Source organism: Castor canadensis, chromosome 14, assembly GCF_047511655.1.
Source record: "Castor canadensis chromosome 14, mCasCan1.hap1v2, whole genome shotgun sequence".
NCBI lineage: Eukaryota > Metazoa > Chordata > Mammalia > Rodentia > Castoridae > Castor > Castor canadensis.
In genome coordinates this window covers 54,097,605-54,113,463 of record NC_133399.1, presented here as the reverse complement: position 1 = coordinate 54,113,463, position 15,859 = coordinate 54,097,605, and the positions used below count along the sequence as shown (strand labels likewise).

The 15,859-nt window shown below is 37.1% G+C and overlaps 1 protein-coding gene across 4 annotated transcripts in view; it reads left to right on the top strand.

Annotated features, from left to right (window-relative positions):
• The window catches only part of Hgsnat (heparan-alpha-glucosaminide N-acetyltransferase), a 66,374-nt gene extending 53,449 nt beyond the window's left edge, over positions 1–12,925 (top strand). For all 4 annotated transcript variants that reach the window (XM_074054571.1, XM_074054570.1, XM_074054572.1 and 1 more), the window contains 9 exons: positions 2,159–2,319; positions 3,539–3,654; positions 4,087–4,208; positions 4,563–4,689; positions 6,119–6,205; positions 8,472–8,549; positions 9,286–9,356; positions 9,446–9,558; positions 10,427–12,925. In XM_074054571.1, the coding sequence (XP_073910672.1) occupies positions 2,159–2,319; positions 3,539–3,654; positions 4,087–4,208; positions 4,563–4,689; positions 6,119–6,205; positions 8,472–8,549; positions 9,286–9,356; positions 9,446–9,558; positions 10,427–10,608 (1,057 nt within the window). In that variant the 3' untranslated portion in view covers positions 10,609–12,925. The remainder of the gene's footprint in view (positions 1–2,158; positions 2,320–3,538; positions 3,655–4,086; positions 4,209–4,562; positions 4,690–6,118; positions 6,206–8,471; positions 8,550–9,285; positions 9,357–9,445; positions 9,559–10,426) is intronic.
• The last annotated feature ends 2,934 nt before the right edge of the window (positions 12,926–15,859 follow it).

Sequence of the window (15,859 nt, the reverse complement as noted above, 5' to 3'; positions counted from 1 at the left end):
TTTTTAAAATTAAGTGTATATTGATAGTCCAAGGGTGTTGCATCTTGGCAGTTCAGGTCTGTATATATCATGCTTTAATCAAATTAACTTCCTTCTTCATCCCCCATTACTTACTCACCATACTCCCTAATATTCAATAGTTTACTGCACAGTGCATTATATTATTTTCATATATGATGGGCTGTTCCAATATTTTTCATTCTCTAACATTTTCTTTATCTCTCCCACCTCCCATAACCCCCTCAGACAAACTCACTAATACAATTTTGTTCTTGGTCTCAATTTTGTTCTTTCTCTCACATGTATGTCTATGTATGGTCATATGTGTTTCTATATATACATTTAACTTATAAGTCTAGCTTCCACATATGAGAGAAACCATGTGGCCTTTGATTTTTTAAGCCTGGCTTACCTCACTTAACAAGAAGTTCTCCAGTTCCATCCATTTACCTGCAGACAACATAATTGCAATCTTCTTCATGGCTGAATAAACTCCATAGTATACATATACCACATTTTCTTAATTCATTCATCAGTGGAAGGGAATCTGGGCTGCTTCTAAAGCTTGGTTATTATAAATAGTGCTGCAATAAACATGGGTGTGTGAGTTGCTCTATCATATCCTTATGTACATTCTGTCTGATACATGCCTACAGTCATATGGTAGTTCTATTTGTAGTTTTTTGAGTGCTCTCCAGATTGCTTTCCATAGTTGTTGCACTAATTTACATTCCCACCAACAGTGTGGAAGTGTTCCTTTTCCCCTACATCCTCTCCAACATTTGTTGTTGTTTGTGTTATTGCTGATAACTACTTTGAGTGGGGTGAGGTGGAATCTCAGTATAGTTTTGATTTGCATTTCCTTTATGGCCAGGAATGGTCAGCATTTCTTCATATGTTTATTGGCCATTTTTGCTTCTTTTGAGAATTACGTTTGGGTCATTTGCTCATTTATTCAGTGAGTTGTCGATTTTTTGAGAGGTTAGCTATGTGAGCTCCCTGTATATTCTGGTTATTAATTCCTTGTCAGATGTGTAGCTGGCAAAGATTTTCTCCCATTCTGTAGACTGCCTTTTCAGTCTGGTGACCATTTCCTTTGCTGTGCAGAGGCTTTTTAGTTTCATGCAGTCTGTTTGTCAACACATTCCTTTATTTGCTGAGCTATTGGAGTTTCATTCATAAAGTTATTACCTATTCGCATGTGGTAATACCACATACATATTACCTATTTTTTTCTGGATTAACTTCACTGTTTCAGATCTTAAAAATGTCTTTAATTTGTTTTGAATTGATGCCAGTACAAGGTGAGAGACTGGGATCTAGTTTCAGTCTTCTCCTGGTGGAAATCCAGTTTTCCCAGCACTATTTGTTGAAGAGGCTGCCTTCTCCAACACATATTTTGGGCAATTTTGCCAAAAATCAGATGAGCCCTGACCTTTTTTGCTTTCTTATTTTTTTTGCATAGGGTCTCATGTTTTTTGTTCAGGTCCAGCCTCAGACTGTGATCCTCCTACTTTGCCTTTCTGTAGCAGGGATCACAGCTATGTGCCACCACATCCAACTTGTTGCTTAAGATGGGGTCTTGCTAACTTTTTTGGGGGTTCTGGGCTGTCCTCAAACTGTGATCCTTCTGATTTTCACCTCCCAAGTAGTTGGGACTTACTGGTGTGTACCACCATGCCCTGCATTTTTTTTTCTTTTAAGGAGAGAATTTTGTATGGCAAAAGAAAGGAAAAACATGTGACTCAGACTAAATGGATAGAAAAAATGAACCTTTAGTTTTCTTTTTGGAAGTAGGAGTGAGTTTAGAAATGATTGAAGTGTTTCATTTCTCAATAACTTTGCAGGCAAGCTAGTGAGAAACTAGTTATTTGAATTGTAACATTTTCATTGTAATATCTCTGACAGCTACTTTGGAGGGCTGTCCTTGGAAATTCCATTTAATACTAACAATTTTTCTCCTAAGACAGGACTTGAAAACTGTCATGGCCCTATAAGGTTATGAGCCAGTCCCTTCCTCTATTATTACCTGATGTTATTTTAATAATTGGCTACTTTGAACTGATAATGTATGGCCTTTCTTATGTAGTATATTATAAAATATTAAAGATAGACAATGTATTGGTAGTGGCCCCTATTAATAGCTTTTTTTTTTTAGGTTTGTATTTATTATGGGAACTTCGATTTTTCTATCAATGACTTCTATACTGCAGCAGGGATGTTCAAAATTCAAATTGCTGGGGAAAATTGCATGGAGGAGTTTCCTGTTAATCTGTATAGGAGTTGTTATTGTGAACCCCAATTATTGCCTTGGTCCATGTAAGTATTTTTCTCTTCTGTTAATACATAGGCTGAAATCTCAAAAATATTGTGCGTATGTATAAAAAATATTTTTGAGTTGTTAGGAAAGAAACCTAGGACCTTGCACATGCTGGGCAAACTCTCTAACTCTGACCTACATCCTCAGCCCCACATATTATAATTTGAAAGAAATGTAATTCCTCAATCTTAGGTACCTGCCAAAAGAATAATTATTAGAAAAGTGTTTGCAGTGCTTGTTTAAGACTATTATTATTAGCTTGGAATTTTAGACCTAGGAGGAGCTTCTGTAGCTATGCAGACTCTTGGGTTATATGTAAGAAAAGTTTGAGACCAAGAGAGACTGAGGAGTTTTCTTTTGGTCATGTATTGAGGGACAGAGTAGAGACCAGACCAGGTCATCTTGCTATTCTCCAATTTTGGTTTCATTGAGTTTCAGTGTTGGCTGTTTAAGAATCCACTTTTGTCATCACCTATATGCCAGCTGGGTTGCTGGGAAGGATGGTGTCTTTATCATTACTTTAGTGGTGTGCAGTGAGACAGGACAGCCAAGGGAAGGATGTAAGCTCCATACATTGTGCCAGCATCAGAATAAAGGAAGGTGGTAGTTACTTTGTTCAAGGGGTTTACTCTATCATTGGCAAAAGAGGGCACAAATTGTAGCACAACCAAGTCCAGATGGTAGCCATACCAACCCCTTAGGCAAAACATATTATCTGAAAGACTATAGGCACTGAGAGGAGAGAAGTTACTTGGTGTCACATAAAACTGGGTTTGGTGGAGTTCCAAAAAGTAAGCCATTATCCTAGTAGGATTCATGATAGAGTTTTTTATAGGATTATAGTCTCCCAGTGATGCAGTGTGACTTGTGTGGGGTTTACATTTTCATGGTGGACATAGTTGAATCTACATTTCTAATGGGAAAGGGCCAGGGAATGGAATTCAGGGTCAAGGTAGTCCTTGCTTTATTCCTACACACTTTTCACTTTTAGTCTCTTAAAATGTCCTTTTTTGAGTTTAAACCATGTCCCTGACCATCCTTTTATTGAGTAGGATTGGCCCATTTTTGGAATTTGAGTTTGAGTCCATTTGTATTTCCATTTCTTGGAAAAACTTGCATATAATATAGATATGTTTTCCCCTTCAGAAAAAAAATGATTGCCTTTTGATGAGATGCAAGGTGTTGGCTAATGCCTTACCTAACTTGTATTTTCTGCAGTGTCTTGGGATAAGGTGCGAATTCCTGGTGTTTTGCAGCGGTTGGGGGTGACTTACTTTGTTGTTGCTGCATTGGAGCTTCTCTTTTCTAACCCTGTGCCTGAAAATTGCACATTGGTAAGAAATCATGTTTGTAAAAAAGACAGAAAAACTTTACTATATAGTTAACAGATTTTTTTTTTTAGTTCTGAATGTAATGTATTTTAATCAAATACATTGTTTTTTGCCCCATTCATTGAGTGATTTTTATTTTATTTTTTTTTTTGGTTGTGGTACTGGGGATTGAACCCAGGGACATACATATGATAGACATATGCTCTGTCACTGAGTTATACCTCTAGCCGCTGATTTCTTTTTAAGTAATATTTTGCTGCAATAGTCTGTAAAAAGAGAGCTCAGGCAACATCATATATGCATAATTTTTTTGTATTACTACTATAAAGACCAAGAAAAATAATCATTGGGCATTCCCCAAATACATATACTATGTTTAAGTCCCATTCTCTTTGTATTTAGTTCATATATATTCTTTTCCTGCCCCTCACTCAGGAGAGAAGCTGCCCTTCTTTTCAAGACATCACTTCCAGCTGGCCCCAGTGGCTCTTCATTCTGATGCTGGAAAGTGTTTGGCTGGTCTTAACCTTCTTATTACCCATTCCTGGGTGCCCTACGTAAGTGAACCCTTGACAGATAATCCCTTTTTGCATGTCCATTTCTGCCAAGTCAGAGGTTCTGAGCTTACATTTTACAAATTTCTCAAGTCAAGAAGAATTCTGTATAATTCATCTCCTTTGAGGTATACTTTGCATTGGAAGAGAAGTTTGGTGTTGTCTAGGGTCAGTCTAAGTAGAAATTGGCTTACCAGTCAAGGGAGTATTCAAGTCAAAAGAGCACTGATGAGAGCACATGGAGTCAGAGGGAAGTTTTAGGTTGTATATATTTGAGGCTCTTTGAAGTGGGCTATATGAATAGCCCTCGTAAAACTCTATCACTTTGTCATTTAAATATGTTTTCCACTTTTTTAGTGGGTATCTTGGTCCTGGTGGCATTGGAGACTTGGGGAAATATCCAAATTGTACTGGAGGAGCTGCTGGCTACATTGACCGCTTGCTTCTGGGAGATGACCACCTTTACCAACATCCATCTTCCACTGTGTGTGAGATTGGTTTTTACTTTTAACTGAAAACTTCGGGTCTCTGACATGGGGAAAATAGGAAAAACTGGCCATCTTTAAACTATGTCCATTTAGTAAAATGTGATGAGAAATAATTTTCTTTGAAAAGTCTAACTTAATGATTTTAGTGTGTATCATGTAGGTGAAAATTACTTTGGATTATAAAGTGAGAATGCATATATAAAATGGGCAGCATTTTAATACTTTTCTATAGAGCTTTTCTGTATGTGTCAGGTGAGTGTCCAGGTAGTGGGCTCTTTCTTTTGTTTTGTTTTGGTAGTACCGGGGTTTGAACTCAGGGCTTCACACTTGCTAGGCAGGTACTCTACCCCTTGAGCCACTCCACCAGCCATCCATGGACTCTTGAGACAGAGATTCACAAGCAATACACATAGAAGGGAGTCCTTGCTGATCAGTCTTTGTTGGGGAATGAGGGAAGCAGAACTGGGAAGAGGCAGAAATTGAACTGCATTGTAGTCCCATCAGAGGCCCCTGCTAATCTCATGGGGAGTTGGAGTGGTACTTCAAGGCTGCTTTACATTGGGGTGAAGGATTGCTAAGCCACTCACCCCAGCCTGGCAATTCTCTTTAGTTCTGGATAGTTCAGAAGAGGTATGTTGCTGTGAGCTTTTGGTAATTAATATTTCTTGCATTTGTGGGAACTGATGCTTCAGTCCTGAAAGGATAGGGGAATTTGCATGGTGCATTACAGTATCTATGGTACGGTACATTTCCAAACTTCTGCAATTTTAGCATTTATTTTGTAATAAAAAATTCAAATGTATTTTTAAAATCTATTTTATTTAATTTTTTTAGATGTTGAGTATTGAACCATGTGTTTTTTTCTTTTTTTTTTTTTTGTGGGACTCGACTTTGTGCTTATAAAGCAGGCACTCTACTGCTTGAGCCACACCTTCAGTCCTGAACCATGGACCTTGTGCGTGCTAAGCATGTGCTGTTCCACTGTGCTTTACCCCATTCCAAGTGTATTATTAAATGTTATTTGCTTGAAAAGAAAATAAGAAGCTTCACAATAGGGTTGACCAAAGCAGAACAAGTCTGAAAAATTACAAAGGTATGCATTGTATTTGAAATTAGTTAGGCTTGTTTGCTAATAAGCTAGCTGAAGTTGAAGTGGCTGCTGCTAGACCATGGCATATCCCTGAGGCTTTGCATTCCCTGCACATACTGCATCCTTCCATGACCAGAAGTATTTTGCCCATAATCCTCTTAAGTTGGCAATGAATTTCTGCAGCAAAAGCAAAATATAAAACAAAATAACAACAAATACAGAAATCCAAAAACATTGGTTACTAGAATGTATAAAAGTTTGTATTCAGTCTGAGAGTTGTTTGTGTTCATTTTTGTGGTCAGTGAGTGACTGCTGCCTTCTTGTTTTGTTTTAAGGTGCTATATCACACTGAGGTGGCATACGATCCAGAAGGAATCTTAGGGACAATCAACTCCATTGTGATGGCATTTTTAGGAGTTCAGGTATTTGTTCATTTTATCTGAATACATTTTTGACAGTTTATGAGTATTGCTTCATCACAAATTAAAAAACTGTTTCATCAAAATCATCAGAAATATATCCCTTACTGTGCTACAGGTCTAATAAATTCTGTTTAGGTTAGACAAATTGTGCAAAACTATAAATTGTTAAAATTTAGCACATTCAAATAATTAAGTGCAATTCTTATGTTCTACAAAAATTCTATCAGTAATGTGACTTACCATAACCCAGCAGTGTGTAAATAAATATTTTTATCAGTTGGGTGTGGTGGTACATGCCTGTATTCCATGCATTTGGGAGGCTGAGGTTGGAGATTCTTGAGTTTAAGGCTAGCTTGTTTCTAGAGACACTGTCTCAAACAACAGACAAACGAATAAACCAACAAAGACAAAAAAGTTTTTCCTGCTGGAGTTTTCAGAGTGTTTCTGTATTGGTAACTTTGAGAAATTGCCATGTCACTTGTCCCATTTCTTTCATGTACACTTGTCTTAGTATATTTGTGCTGCTATAACAAAATACCTGAGACTGGGTTATTTATAAAAGCAGAAACTTATTTCTCACAGTCTGGAGGCTGGGAAGTCCCAGATAAGATGGTGGCAATTTTGTTGTCTGGTGAGGTTCTTGTCTTTGCTTCCAAGATGGTGCCTTGAATGGCAGGGATGAATACTGTGTCTTCACATGGTAGAAAGTGTAAGGGCAAAGATGTTGGACTTGCTGTCTCAAGCCCTTTAAAAGGGCTTAAAATACACTCATGAGGGCAGAGCCCTTAGATTTAGTCATGTCCTAGAGGCTGTTCCTTCTGATATCATCACTTTAATGACTTGGTTTCAACATAGAATTTTGGAGGGACTCACCAACACTGTGGCTTCAGAGTTTGCATGTTTTAAACCAAAGTCAGTAACAATCCTGGTTGATCTTAAAGGAAATTATGTTAAATTTTTGAAGTAGTCTAGACTTTTCTTCCTAAAGTTCTCTTTATTGGTATTTGAAACTATTGTTTAAGGGGAGCAAACTGAGAGGGGGTAAGACTTTGTATGTAGTACTAATAGAACTTTCAAATGATGAGATTATTCTTTATTTGTTCTGTCCATTAGGGAAGGCACTAGGCAGGATAGTGATTGAGTACATGAATGTGGCTATACTATGATTGAGAAATTGAATTTTTAACTTTACTTGATTTAAATTTTAAATAGTCACATGTGCCTAGTGTCTCCCAATGGGTAGTGCGGATCTAAATCGTATACATTTTGGTGATTAAATAATCTTATAATTAAAAATCTTGCCTTTATAGCACTTGATATCTTATATTCTGCTTTTACATATATTCATCTATTCTCTACATGTTGAGGTAAACCTCTTCCTACTGGAGCAGTCAGTTGAGAGTAGATGTTAAGAGTAAGTCCTGGACCTGTACCACCTAAGTTTGAATGTAGCTATGCCACTTACTAGCTGGGTGACTTCAGGCATGTTACTTGACTTCTCTGTGCCTCATTAGCACCTACTTCATAGAGGTATTATGAGGATTAAGTAAATTAATTCCTGTAAAGTTTTTAGTACTGGCACACAGAAAACATTTGTAAATTTTAGCCATTATTATAAATTATTATTAACATTTTCTCCTTTTAAGTTTTCAAACATTAATCCCTAATTCCAGAGGGATTTCATGAGATATCCTGTTCTAGTGTTTTAAGGTGTTTCCCTGCCTACAGTTCCATTCTGTCTCCATATCTCTTCTGTAATGCTGCTAGACTGAGATCTAGCAGGCACGATCCAGTTTCCACGGGGTAAACTTCCCTTGGCTCTCCATCACTTCTGGAAGAAAGCCCCCTATGATGTGATGCCTTCTGAACCTACCTGCCTACCACCTTTTTGTCACCTTCCAGCGCTCTGGCTTCTGTAGCCCCTCAGAGATGCTGTGGTGCTTTCCAGTCTTTGACATGCTTTTGTGCATGATGTTCCATTCTGTTCAGAATGCCCTTCCTGCTTTGGCCATTTCACGCTTGTAGTCTCAGTACAGCAGCACTACTCTCTGACATGTCCCTTCTTCTCTGAGTGAAGGCTCTATCTTGTTGGTCCCATGTTCCTCTCAGTCTCTACTAATCAAGGTTTCATTTCTTCTCATACTCCCAATATCTTGAAAGTGTAACTAGCAAATGAATCTATTTGTGGAGTGATTAAGATGATGGATGAATTTGAAATAAGAAAGTATCTTAGGCAATTCTCTTGATCATAATTTTTCTTCTCCAGGCAGGAAAAATACTACTGTATTACAAGGATCAAACCAAAGTCATCCTCATTAGATTTGCTGCCTGGTGTTGTATTCTAGTAAGTAACAGATACTCCTCAGTAGCACTGCTTTTCTTCACACTCATGTATATATAAGAAGAAACAAAGTGCTTACCAACACTGATATAGCAGCTGTTACCACCTTGTGACAGGGAGCATTCTTCACTTGAATAACAGAGAGGAACAAGTCTTTTCACCCAGGGCCTCATGCATGCCAAGCACTCATTGTACTGTTGACCCAAGAAAGAAAAAACCTTTACACCTAAATTCTTAGCTTTATCTTCCTCTTAGAAAAATGTGTTTATAAATAAGACAGCATTTGCAATTAAACACTGGGATGTTTGCAATCAAACACTGGAATGAAGAATGTCTGAAGAAATGTATGACATATGGATTCTGCATGGAGATTTTTTAATTAGAAAGACTAGACAAATAACAACAGTTTTTAATCATCAACTTCAGATTTCCATAAAAAAATGAGTGTGAGCTTGACTGACTATTCATTTTATCCCTAACCTTGCAATCATGTTTTCTTTTAGAAGTCACTGTAATTTGTGAATTAATTTATCTTCTTCAACTCACAGAAATACTGAAAATATATTTTTGGAGAGCATGTTTTGGTTATCCATCTTAAAATCTGTTTCCAGTTAAAAGAGTAGACTATAAGGCACAATTTTCAAGCTTCATTAAGAAATTAAATTAACTTAGTTTTGAAACACAATAGTATTTTGAGATTATAATAAAAATCTTTAACACCCTCCCTTCCCCATTATAGGGTCTCATTTCTATTGCTTTGACGAAAGTTTCTACAAATGAAGGCTTTATTCCAATAAATAAAAATCTCTGGTAAGCATACAAAAACAGTGTCATGTTAATGTTGAAGCTGGCTGTGTTCTTCACGATCCTGCCACCCCTCTTCACTCCACTCCTCACAGGTCCATTTCCTATGTCACCACGCTGAGCTCATTTGCCTTCCTCATACTGCTGGTTCTCTACCCAGTTGTCGATGTGAAGAGACTGTGGACAGGAGCTCCGTTTTTTTACCCAGGTAAGTCATCTCTAACTCATACAAAGTTGGTTAAGGAGGTCAAATGCCCAGAGACCTATTAAACTTCCTCAGCACTGCAGCTTTGCACCACTGTGCTGGTGTTCTTTCCAGGAAACAAACTGAGGAAAAAATTAGCAGGGACCGTGTTGTCTCAGGTCACATAGGATGTCACTGGCCTCTTCTGAAGCAGTCCACCCATTTTTATCCATTTAGGTTCTAGAGTCATTCATTGTATGACAGTCAGCTCCACTTACCTCTTCAGGTAGTACCAACTTGTAGAATATCAGAGAAGAGGTAGGGTATATTATCCAATTTTTAATGTTCGTAAGTTAAGAAATTGTACTCTGCTTCCTTTATACAAATGTACTACCTTAAAGTTTAGGCATTATAAGAAATATAAAAAGATCATATCAAGGGATAAATAGAATAATTTAGATGCAGTTATAAAGGACCTAAAGCTAGACTAGGTCCTTTTAGTGTCTTATTTTAGGTCTTTTATTCTAGTAATGGTTGCATTCTTTTGACCTCCAGTTTTCTGTCTAAGAAGTACAAGTTAAAGTTGTAATTTTCTTTCTGATTTTGTATTTAAGGGGTTATTTTTGGGCTGGGGTAGAGCTTGTACTTAGTACACACAAAGCTCTGGATTTGATCCCCAGCACTGTGAAAAAAATCATTATAAAACGAATATTTCCTAATAATTTAAAAATACAGTTTATACTTAAATATCTAAGATATATATCACTTATCTTTTGGCAGTATCTAATAATATAAGTACATGCTTTTTGTTTTTTCACTGAACTGATTTTAAAAATTAAATGGATGATCCAGTGTTTCTCAGGAAAAAATATGTTCTTTGTCTCTCCTTAAGGAATGAATTCTATTCTGGTGTATGTTGGCCACGAGGTGTTTGAGAACTACTTTCCCTTTCAGTGGAAGCTGGAGGATAACCAGTCACACAAAGAGCATCTGACTCAGAACATTGTTGCCACTGCTCTCTGGGTGCTCATTGCCTACATTCTTTACAGAAAGAAGATCTTTTGGAAAATCTGATAGTGCCTGCTGAAATGTATTGCTGGAAGGCTAGTGGGTCTGGGGGAAGTTATTGAAACAATCTTTAAGGGAATCATCAATTATAAAGTTGGTAGGATACATATTTCCAGATTTGGGGGAAATATTGAGGTCCTCAAGCTGGTTTATTGTGGCACAGGCTCAGAAATCCGCCTGTATATTTCTGACTTAAAAATTTGAAATGTTACAGTCTTCTTTTTTTTTTTCTGCATCTTGTATGAAATGGATGTATTTAGAACTTCATTGTATGGAAATCTTTAATTTTCCAAAAGGGATGTACCATGGGTACTTTGCTTCTGTGATGGATAAAACAGTCTGAAGTCTGTGGGTTGGGATGTGGCTCAGTAGTAGAGCACTTGCTTAGCATGCATAATGCCTTGGGTTTAATCCCTAGCACCACAAAACCATATAAACATTCCCACCCTGGCAACAACAACAATAACAATAAAAATAAGGCCTGATTCTTACTGATACTATTTCCTGCAAACTACCTTTCCATGCCAACAAAAAGTGCCATAATTTCTGTTGTGGCAGAATATAAAGCTTATTGACTAGAATGTATCATAATATTATTAATTTTTTTGACTAAGTGAAATTTAGTGTTTTAAGAAAGCCAAAGTCATTTTCTCTTAAGGTTTGTAAGGCTCTGGATGAGTCCAAAAAATATCTATTTTCTCCTTTTTCCCCAACTTAAAAAGTTAAAGTATAGACATATTATTGCCAACCACTCTTACTTATAGTTATCTACCTACTTATCTGTCTGTCTATCTAGGTATCTATCTATCATCAATCATTTGTCTTTATATTTCTCTTCCTGTCCATGTATCTAGCCAGTAGCTAGGTAAGCTGGGAAATAGCTACGAAAGAAAGAAGAGTACTCTGTTCTTGCCATGGGTCCATTTGTGCCATCCCTCTTGTGTACGATGCTGGGCAAATCCCGTGACCTATTAGGGCTTTGTTTTCCTCATCTGAGAAAGAAGAGAGATGTTGATGGCCTCCTAGATCTCTTCCTAGGTCCCTTCTGACTCTTAGGTGTACTGAGGAAAGGTATGTCAGTATCTGTTCTGAATCTCAGCAAAACAATTTTATTACAAAAAAAACTCCTCAAAAGGAATGATAAAAACTTTAAAAAATCTTATTGAAGCAAATTTTTCATAATGGCCTTCCACAAATTTTTTCATAATGGCCTTCCACAATAGAGGCACCTTTTATGCTCATAATCATAAAACTGAAGAGGCAGTTTCTTAGGAATGAAGGTAGAGATATAGCACTTTTCGTATGATGTATCATACCTAGGAATTTTCTATGAGAATTGCATGTTTAAGAAAAATCATGATATACTTTAGACCTCTCTTCTGTGGTGGAGCCATCTCCACTATTCCATTGCTTCAACTATTGCCATTTTCTGGATGGTTTTCCAGTCTGTTTCCTGCTCTGGCCACTGCCCTGGTGAACACCAACTTGTACCTGCCTTCTGGGTCCTCATGCCCCTAGCCCCAGGTGTCTTTGAGCATCTTAAGCTTACCTTTTCCTTCCTCTCTCTATACAAATGCAAACTTTGCCTCTTCAAATTTTTCTGGCTCTGTGACTGGATCATTCTGTCCCTATATATAAAACTGCCATCATCTTTTCATCTATCTTATCTTCACTTCTTTTTTCATAGTTTGTCATTTCTAATTATTCTCAATTCTGTCTCCATCTACACCTGTAACTGCTTCATTCTCATTGTCACTTTTTCATTCTCTTGTCATCTTTTCCAAACTGGCCTCATTCCCTCAGTCTCTCCTGTAGTCGCCTTCCATTGTCACCAGGTTAAGCTTTACAAAACTCGTCAGATCATTATTTCCATTATAATAGAAATATTTTTGCCTGGCACACAACCACTTTCAATCAATCCCAGCATGCCTTTCCAGTGTTTTTTCTCTGTGTTGTTTTATCTGCTATACTTATTCCAGCCCAGCTAGACTCCTTGCCACTTCCTCCTACTGTTTCTAGTCTTCCCAGATTGCCTTTTCCTCTTAATTGCTTCCTATCTATGTTTGATCTGCCATTCAAATCTTACTTTTGCTGAGTTCCTCTCTTCTTCTCATCCCATATATTGGTATTTATTGCTTTTGGCATTTATTGCTTTCTTGTTTGTGTGGTGGTTATTTCTTTACATGTCTAATTTCGTGTGCTGTATTATAGGCTTGTTAAAGGCAAAAAATTGTACATTGTTCATTTGCATCTTCTTCATGCTGCCAAGCACACTGCCTTATACGTAGCAGGTGCTAAATAAACATTTATTGAGGCAAAGAAATGGTGGGTTTTGTAAAATTCAGTGCAGGTAAGATTTGTATGTATCTGGAGAGCTCCATGTCATGAATCAGTTAAGGGGATAGTCAGGTTTTAAGAATTAAAAATCCCAAATCAATGACCTAATGATACATCTCAAACTCCTAGAAAAACAAGAACAAGCAAATCCCAAAACAAATAGAAGGAGAGAAATAATAAAAATAAGAGCTGAAATCAACGAAATAGAAACCAAAAAAACCATACAAAGAATTAATGAAACAAAAAGTTGGTTCTTTGAAAAAATAAACAAGATCGATAGACCCCTGGCAAACCTGACTAAAATGAGGAGAAAAAAACCCCAAATTAGTAGAATTAGGAATGCAAAAGGGGAGATAACAATAAACACCATGGAAGTCCAGGAAATCATCAGAGACTACTTTGAGAACCTATATTCAAATAAATTTGAAAATCTAAAAGAAATGGACAGATTTCTAGATACATATGATCATCCAAAACTGAACCAAGAGGAAATTAATCACCTGAATAGACCTATAACACAAAATGAAATTGAAGCAGCAATCAAGAGTCTCCCCAAAAAGAAAAGTCCAGGACCTGATGGATTCTCTCCTGAATTCTATCAGACCTTTAAAGAAGAACTGATACCAACCCTCCTTAAACTGTTCCACGAAATAGAAAGGGAAGGAAAACTGCCAAACACATTTTATGAAGCCAGTATTACACTTATCCCAAAACCCGGCAAAGACACCTCCAAAAAGGAGAACTATAGGCCAATCTCCTTAATGAACATTGATGCAAAAATCCTCAACAAAATAATGGCAAACCGAATTCAGCAACACATCAAAAAGATTATTCACCACGACCAAGTAGGCTTCATCCCAGGGATGCAGGGGTGGTTCAACATACGAAAATCAATAAATGTAATAAACCACATTAACAGAAGCAAAGACAAAAACCACTTGATCATCTCAATAGATGCAGAAAAAGCCTTTGATAAGATCCAACATCATTTCATGATAAAAGCTCTCAGAAAACTAGGAATAGAAGGAAAGTTCCTCAACATTATAAAAGCTGTGAATGACAAACCTACAGCCAGCATTATACTTAATGGAGAAAAATTAAAACCATTCCCTCTAAAATCAGGAACCAGACAAGGGTGCCCACTATCTCCACTCCTATTCAACATAGTACTGGAATTCCTAGCCAGAGCAATTAGGCAAGAAGAAGGAATAAAAGGAATACAAATAGGTAAAGAAACTGTCAAAATATCCCTATTTGCAGACGACATGATCCTATACCTTAAAGACCCAAAAAACTCTACTCAGAATCTTCTAGACATCATCAATAGCTATAGCAAGGTAGCAGGATATAAAATCAACATAGAAAAATCATTAGCATTTCTATACACTAACAATGAGCAAACGGAAAAAGAATGTATGAAAACAATTCCATTTACAATAGCCTCAAACAAAATCAAATACCTAAGTGTAAACCTAACAAAAGATGTGAAAGACCTCTACAAGGAAAACTATACACTTCTGAAGAAAGAGATTGAGGAAGACTATAGAAAGTGGAGAGATCTCCCATGCTCATGGATTGGTAGAATCAACATAGTAAAAATGTCAATACTCCCCAAAGTAATCTACATGTTTAATGCAATTCCCATCAAAATTCCAATGACATTCATTAAAGAGATTGAAAAATCTACTGTTAAATTTATATGGAAACACAAGAGGCCATGAATAGCCAAGGCAATACTCAGTCAAAAGAACAATGCAGGAGGTATCACAATACCTGACTTCAAACTATATTACAAAGCAATAACAATAAAAACAGCATGGTACTGGCACAAAAACAGACATGAAGACCAGTGGAACAGAATAGAGGATCCAGATATGAAGCCACACAACTATAAGCAACTTATCTTTGACAAAGGAGCTAAAAATATACGATGGAGAAATAGCAGCCTCTTCAACAAAAACTGCTGGGAAAATTGGTTAGCAGTCTGCAAAAAACTGAAACTAGATCCATGTATATCACCCTATACCAAGATTAACTCAAAATGGACCAAGGATCTTAATATCAGACCCCAAACTCTTAAGTTGATACAAGAAAGAGTAGGAAATACTCTGGAGTTAGTAGGTATAGGTAAGAACTTTCTCAATGAAACCCCAGCAGCACAGCAACTAAGAGATAGCATAGATAAATGGGACCTCATAAAACTAAAAAGCTTCTGTTCATCAAAAGAAATGGTCTCTAAACTGAAGAGAACACCCACAGAGTGGGAGAAAATACTTGCCAACTATACATCAGACAAAGGACTGATAACCAGAATATACAGGGAACTTAAAAAACTAAATTCTCCCAAAACTAATGAACCAATAAAGAAATGGGCACGTGAACTAAACAGAACTTTCTCAAAAGAAGAAATTCAAATGGCCAGAAAACGCATGAAAAAATGCTCACCATCTCTAGTAATAAAGGAAATGCAAATTAAAACCACGCTAAGATTTCACCTCACCCCTGTTAGAATAGCCATCATCAGCAACACCACCACCAACAGGTGTTGGCGAGGATGCGGGGTAAAAGGAACCCTCTTACACTGTTGGTGGGAATGTAGACTAGTACAACCACTCTGGAAAAAAATTTGGAGGCTACTTAAAAAGCTGGACATCGATCTACCATTTGATCCAGCAATACCACTCTTGGGGATATACCCAAAAGACTGTTACTCCAGAGGCACCTGCACATCCATGTTTATTGCGGCACTATTCACAATAGCCAAGTTATGGAAACAGCCAAGATGCCCCAGCACTGACGAATGGATTAAGAAAATGTGGTATCTATACACAATGGAATTTTATGCAGCCATGAAGAAGAACGAAATGTTATCATTCGCTGGTAAATGGATGGAATTGGAGAACATCATTCTGAGTGAGGT